Source organism: Erigeron canadensis, chromosome 1 (genome assembly GCF_010389155.1).
Source record: "Erigeron canadensis isolate Cc75 chromosome 1, C_canadensis_v1, whole genome shotgun sequence".
Classification (NCBI taxonomy): Eukaryota; Viridiplantae; Streptophyta; class Magnoliopsida; order Asterales; family Asteraceae; genus Erigeron; species Erigeron canadensis.
In genome coordinates, this window is record NC_057761.1 from 40,259,422 (window position 1) to 40,266,343 (window position 6,922).

General features: G+C 33.4%; 1 protein-coding gene across 1 annotated transcript; it reads left to right on the top strand.

The window, feature by feature from the left end:
* The first annotated feature begins 1,626 nt into the window (after nucleotides 1–1,626).
* Nucleotides 1,627–6,239, top strand: LOC122585025 (lipid phosphate phosphatase 2-like). The gene is made up of 8 exons (XM_043757124.1): nucleotides 1,627–2,004; nucleotides 4,081–4,314; nucleotides 4,417–4,504; nucleotides 4,593–4,702; nucleotides 4,796–4,886; nucleotides 4,999–5,187; nucleotides 5,281–5,340; nucleotides 5,848–6,239. The coding sequence occupies exons 1-8, from the start codon at nucleotides 1,960–1,962 to the stop codon at nucleotides 6,048–6,050; spliced, it is 1,020 nt and encodes a 339-aa protein (XP_043613059.1). The 5' UTR covers nucleotides 1,627–1,959; the 3' UTR covers nucleotides 6,051–6,239.
* Nucleotides 6,240–6,922: the final 683 nt, after the last annotated feature.

Sequence of the window (6,922 nt, forward strand, 5' to 3'; positions counted from 1 at the left end):
ATAACACATAAACACATAGCGAGTATCTTTCCACCCCCAAAGCATAAAACATAAAGTAGGGGCTACGAAACTCACTTGACGCGCACAATACAATCCCAATATGAAAGGAAGTAGTATCGATGTCCATGAGTGTCGAAACCTATCATACACGTATAACATTAATCCTAAAGCCTCTCAAAGTTAAGGTCTCTTAAATATGACCTAATATTATTATAAATGTTTTATTATGTCCATGTTATAAGGTTTTAATCATCTAACCAAGGTGGAATCGCTACATTTTGTTTTATAATGACTCACCGAGACTTGACCACTGTTCCTTCATTCAAACTTTTGGTTTGGTCAAACTATGTTTTAGACTCAGTGGCCTATACCATTGGAAAGTATACTTATTTACGCTTCTGTGGCCACTTGAATCGTCGAAAACGGACTTACGGTTCAAAAGTTGTGGACGTTTGAAAATGACCTAGCTGTAGTGTCTCACGGCGCGAGAATTACACCTGAACACAAATTTTCAAGTTTAAGCAAGCCTCACGACGCGACCAACCATCCTCACGACGCAAGATGCTTCAGGAAATAGAAAAAACGCGTTTTTGACCTCAAATCGACCACCAAACATCAAAATCAAAGTCCTAAACTTTAACATAACATTTTTTTTAGTAAAACTAAGCATAAAGATCGACTTTAAACCAAAACCCATTTCCAAAATCGTAAAACGCTCTTTTAAAACCCTAAGTCAACCAGTTTTCAACAAAACTCAAAGATTTAACCATTAATCAACAAGATTTAGCTATGGGTTACCTTTAACAACGTAAATTAAACATTTTAAGATAAGATTTACTTACCAATTCGTCCTAGAAGCAAGAGATTCGGATTGAAGATTAAGAGATGAAGAACACTCTTGAAACAATAAAAATCTTGAGCTTTTAACCCAAATGTTATTATTATACTTGTTACCAAAGATTTCACTTTCAAAAATGATACAAGATCCGAATTCTGATGAAGAAATAAGGAGGAGAAGATGATGATGATGTTTCCTTGAGATGGAGAGAAAAAGAGAGTGTGTGTGTGTTAGAGAAAGAGATAAGAGAGAAATGATTGGTGGGTTCCCCTCTTGCACTCTCGCGACTAGTTCCGGTTTATACCGATAAATGATTTAGTTAGTTAAAACTTTTAACTCAAGACTCGTTCAAATATTTCGTTGATATATTATTATCTATTTCAAAATTACATTTTAAATGACTATTCATATGTCTACTTTTCATTACAAAAGTCTACTTTATTTAAGTTTGACATGTTTCAAATTTACTAGTCCCGTTACGTTGACCGGTCCAAACGGCAGATGTTACACATGACTTGTACTTGTTACAAACAAATTGCCTTATACAAAACTTTACTCATTATCTACCTATGAAATTATTATCTTATCATTGTTAGGGAATACGAAACCAGTCGATAAAACTGATAACGGGTCTTATATAAAAACACAAAGTACTAAACCGCACAAGCACACATAGTATAGGGTAGAGTTGAGTCATTCTACCACATTTTCAAACTCTCTAGAAATAAACGAACAAGCCTCCAATTCGAATATAATTATAATCCGAACAAGTTGTGTGGTTGACCAGTCCCCCTTACTAAATACCCTTACCCACCCCGAATATCTAGACCCCCACCCTCCCCCAGAACCGCTTTCCGGCAAACTTCATATTCAAAACTCGTAAATCACACATTAATTCATCTCTATCTCTACACATCTATATAATATATATTTTTGTTTACATTTTGTAAACAATTTTTATAAGATCGTTTTCTCTACTTCAAAAGTACCTTCACATTTTGCAGATATCCACTACTCACTCATTGTTTTTTTTTTTTTTTCATATAAAACCTTAGATTTTAATATCATTATTCTTTTAAATAAAAATAAAATTCAGAAGGTAATAAGGAATAAGAATATTGATGGGGGGTTGGAATCCATTCGCCTTTTTGAAGAATATGTTTCAGGTCAGTTTTAAGTCTTTCCCTTTTTCTTATATGCTTTTTTTGATTCCTTAATCATATTTTACTTTTGTTATCATTTATTATATTTGTTGATATACTTTGTATCTATTTTTTTGAAACCGTTTTTTTTTTAATTTTTTATTTTTTTTACATATTTACTTTTTATTTCGTAATGTAATCTAGCATATTAAGTCACCAAAGTATAACATACTAATCCCGATTTTTCATCGTGTGTCAAGTGTTTTTTTTTTTTGTTCATCTGGGTTGGTTTACTATTATGAATTTTTAAAAGTAGAAATCACACATTTAAATTACGCCATAAAAATTTAAAATTGACATTAAAATCGTGTAAGTTAACATACAAATATCAAAGGTTTTTGAATTACTCAAACAAACAAAAATAAAATATAGTTTACAATTAAAAATAGGCATTTATAAATAGTACGTTATTTTTTTATATTTTTTTGATAGTTTTAACCATGTAATATGAACACCGGCAGAACGTGACCGATTTGTTTGGGGGGTTGGGGTTGTTTTTTTTTTTTATATAAAGCGCTACTCGTTGGACCTATGCGAATATATATATATATATATATATATATGTTCATAACGTATGTATGATAGGTCGCGTTTTGTTCACAGAATTTGATGGAATTGGAATTGAATTCCATTCCTTAGTGTGTTTGGTTGGTTAAAGATGGAGGAATCACATTCCGTTGGAATGTTAACATTCCCTCATTTGATGGAATCTCCATTCCTTGGGGATAGGGGAAGGAATTTCATTCCGTCCCTTACTTAAAGCTTCAAAAAATGAAAAACATTCCGTCAAATTCCATTCCTTCCGATTCCAATTCCTTCTAAAGATTCCATTCCATCCAAAAACATTTTGTGAAGCAAACGTGCCCGGGGTCCGGGCCTTCTCCCACCCCTTCATAGTTCTGCCTATGGATATAGAAGGGCAATCATTAATTTTCTTAGTGTCTATGGTGATGTTATCGATAGAAGTTGGGAGCCGATATCATATATCATCTTACATGCTTAAACTTGTAGAATTTACTCCTTTATATAATTTTAGTTGCATTAGAATTAAGTGTTTGCTAAGTTTCTTTATGTGAGGTGTGTTAATGTTTTGTGTAAACTAGATAAAACTTTTTCTAATAGGTAGTATAGAAAAAAAATGAAATGTAAATTTATACTGGTTTTACAGCAATTACATTAGGATTATGTAGAAAATTTGTACTAAAGTCAAGTCGCTTTCCTTATTACATATGCTGAATTATGCAAAAATGTTTATACATATTTTGAACATAACTTTGATTTTCCGTGTTTGAAGAAATACAATTTATTTTTCTTCCATTTATATTATTTGTTACTACTAAAACTATAAAAAGAAGAGTCTCTTTATACAATTTGATGTTCTTCAGAAATGCTACTATTTGTTGATTACAGGTGTATCTAATCATCCCGTTTGTTTGAAATAGTTGTATATTGGAACGGGTCAAAATTGCCATAAGTGACTCTTGTGGTCCGTGGAAGATGAGAATGAAAGATTTGAAAATAATAGAAAACACACTTCATCTGCAAAAATGATGTTTTAGTTATTTTTTCTCTGGTAGTCCTAATCAACATATTAAAAGTTTAATAAGCAAATAAGTCAATGTGCTGATAAGAACTTAAGAAGCAACCTTTGGGGATCATCATTATAATATAATTGCGGGATATTGTATGATTGTAATCTATGACATCTGGTTAGTTTATTATCCTTATATTTTTTGTTTCATTGGTGGATGACCAAGTCTTTAGAGGGAAAGATATTTTGAAAAGAAGAAAGTTATTGGACTTGACCAATCTATTTATTTTAGCAGCGTTATTGGTATCTTAAATTGTGTAAATATGTTTATGTATATTGAATTCAATATGTACTTTTGTATTCCATTAACTAACTAAAATGGGTTAGGTTGCCAATCAGAGTAGTCAATTTACAAAATGATAAAAAATCTTGATTTGTGCTTGAAATATGGTCATTTAGAAGCTTACTCACAAGACATGGCAATAACAATGTATATGTATGTATTTTAGGGTGGGCAGGAAGGTAGGGTTAGGGAAGTTGATCTCGGAGCCTTCTACATCAAGTCTCATGGAACTAAATTGGTGAGGAGTCACATGCACGATTGGTTTATACTTGTGCTCCTTGCAGGCATAGAAATTGTCCTAAATATTATACATCCATTTTATCGCTTTGTGGGTAAGGATATGATGACTGACCTTAGATATCCAATGAAGGAAAACACTGTTCCAGTATGGGCAGTTCCTGTAAGTTTTTATTATTATCAAATTTTTTATGGAATTGAATAAACTTTTCATTTTGTTCAGTGTTTTATGTTTTTTTTTTTTTCCTTCTTTCTTTGTGGTCAGCTTTATGCAGTTTTATTGCCCATTCTTGTTTTTAGCCTCATTTATCTTAGGAGAAGAGATGTACATGATCTACACCATGCAATTCTCGGTAGGTTATATTTTTATTACTTCTCAATTTAAAATTAGAAAGATGATCCGGTTTTTAACATCCGCGACTTGTATTGGCGAATCTGCAGGTCTTCTGTTTGCCGTGCTTATAACTGGTGTTTTGACAGACGCAATAAAAGATGCAGTTGGAAGGCCACGGCCTGATTTCTTTTGGCGTTGTTTTCCAGATGGCCTAGATGTATGTAACCTTCTTCGGGACATGTAGCAATATTAGTTTGTATTTTTTGGAGTTAATTCATGCGGGGTTTTACCGTTTTGTTGCTATATGCAGAAATATGACACATTTGGCGATGTTATATGTCATGGTAAAGACAAGGATATAAAAGAAGGGCACAAGAGTTTCCCTAGTGGCCATGCTTCATGTAAGCGATTTCATTTTATCTTTTAATGCTGATGATATATTTTCATGTCTTAGAAAGATAACGGTAACTTAATAAAGCCATTATGATTTATTAGTTTTTATGATCTTTCCAGGGTCGTTTGCGGGTCTGGGATTTTTGGCATTGTACTTGGCTGGAAAAATTAGAGTATTTGATCGTCAGGGACATGTAGCAAAATTGTGCATTGTTTTTATTCCTCTTCTTATGGCGGCTCTTGTAGCAATTTCACGGGTTGATGACTATTGGCACCATTGGCAAGATGTGTTTGCTGGTGGTCTTTTAGGTTCGTTGTTGTAGAAGTATATATATATATATATATCTTAAAATTTGCATTCAATTGTTTGACTCACCATCAAATTCTATCATTTGTTTTCAGGTCTGTTTGTTGCCACCATGTGCTATCTGCAATTTTTCCCAGCTCCATATCACTCTGAAGGTACTATATTTAGTTGAGGTGGAATAATGGGTGGGTTGGTGATTGGTTTTGGGTCCAAGCATGTAGTATTTTAGGTATGGGCAGGTTTGGGTTGACTTGAAATACTTTTGTTCAATTTCTATTCTAAACAACTGTATTGGCTTACATTTGATTACCAATTTGTGATTCTTTAAGATATTCTTATTTTATTCACTCCAATGATTTTGAAGGTTTTATGCTTGAAAAACAATTTAAACGACTTCACACCTGTAGAACCCATTTGATCGCATTTCCTTTTTGGCTATATAGTTATTTTTATTTTACGTACTTCAGTACTTGACATGTTCTGGATAAAACATAAACCCATTCATTGATGCACTAGCAGAAATTGACAGGTCTAATCTTTAGCATGCAATAATACTATGGGCAGAAAACTTAATCTCAACTTCTACTTGGACTCCACTTTGTGTCCAGGAATAAATTTACAAAAGGTATATATTAAATATGTTGTACTTGGTATATTTGCAGGTTGGGGTCCATATGCTTATTTCCGAGCTTTACAAGACACAAATTCTGACTCAAGAGGAGCTGATCATCCTATGGACGGGGTGCATATGCAAGCTGTGGAGATTCAGGATTTCAACCAACCACCAAGGAGAAATGGCAGCCATGTCTTCAGGCAGGTGTCACTCTCTGATTCGCCGCAAGATGTAGAATCTGGAAAATTGTGATCATTGGGTCAGCTTATTTATTCTATTAGGCATCTTGATTACACATTGCTCATAAAGTTGCCAATTTCTGTATAGATTTCATCTAATCTTTGTAGTTGAGGAAAAACTAAATGCGTTATGCTATCATCTTCTTTATGATGGATGTTTATACTACTAGTCTACTAGAAAGTAAATTTCAACTACTACAAATTCCTTTGTTTTTTGTTCAAGTAAATTGCAATTTGATGGACCCAAAATGCCACAAGTGAACATATTGCTTGTGGCAATTCATGTAATTGCCATAAGAAAGGTCATAAGGAGATGAACATGTTCAATCTTGCAATCGCGATGTAGGATGCTAAAACGTCCAGACCTTTGAAAGATCTTCAAGGTAGGTATACAATTTCCACCAGTTTAGTTACGAATGAGTTGATTCGGGTTGGAATTACATAAATGTTTGCACTATTGAAACATGCACCAGAAACAGAATCCTCTTCCGAGAGAACTATCTGTGTTTTCAAAATTCTAGAACTTTTCTTGCAAGCTGTATCTTACCACTAATGGATGACCTGAATAAAGTGGACATGAGTTTCAGCAAGTTGAGGGCTTTATGAAAGTAAATTTATCGATCACTAAACCACTAAAATTCTTGCAGCGCGTTTAGAATAATCATGTCTTCGAAGCTTGCTTTACCTTTGGTAAAGTCTTTGAAGTTCTAGCTTCTTGCCTTCTCGGATTGAATAAACGGCAAACAGAAAGAAGCAAATGTTGGACTTCGTAATTAGTTTAAGACTTGATGGATACAAAGTATAAAAGACAAAAAGAAAACGTTGCGTCTATTCAGAAAAGGGCCAACGGTTTTTGGGCCACTCACTGTAGAACGACATGAAGAT

What these genes read in the sequence shown, in the direction of transcription:
- LOC122585025 (XM_043757124.1), top strand. Translation starts at nt 1,960, where the DNA reads ATGGGGGGTTGGAATCCATTCGCCTTTTTGAAGAATATGTTTCAG. An exon ending in TTCCAGTATGGGCAGTTCCT is followed by an intron (nt 4,315 to 4,416) that starts GTAAGTTTTTAT and finishes CTTTGTGGTCAG; the next exon opens with CTTTATGCAGTTTTATTGCC. An exon ending in GTTTTCCAGATGGCCTAGAT is followed by an intron (nt 4,703 to 4,795) that starts GTATGTAACCTT and finishes TGCTATATGCAG; the next exon opens with AAATATGACACATTTGGCGA.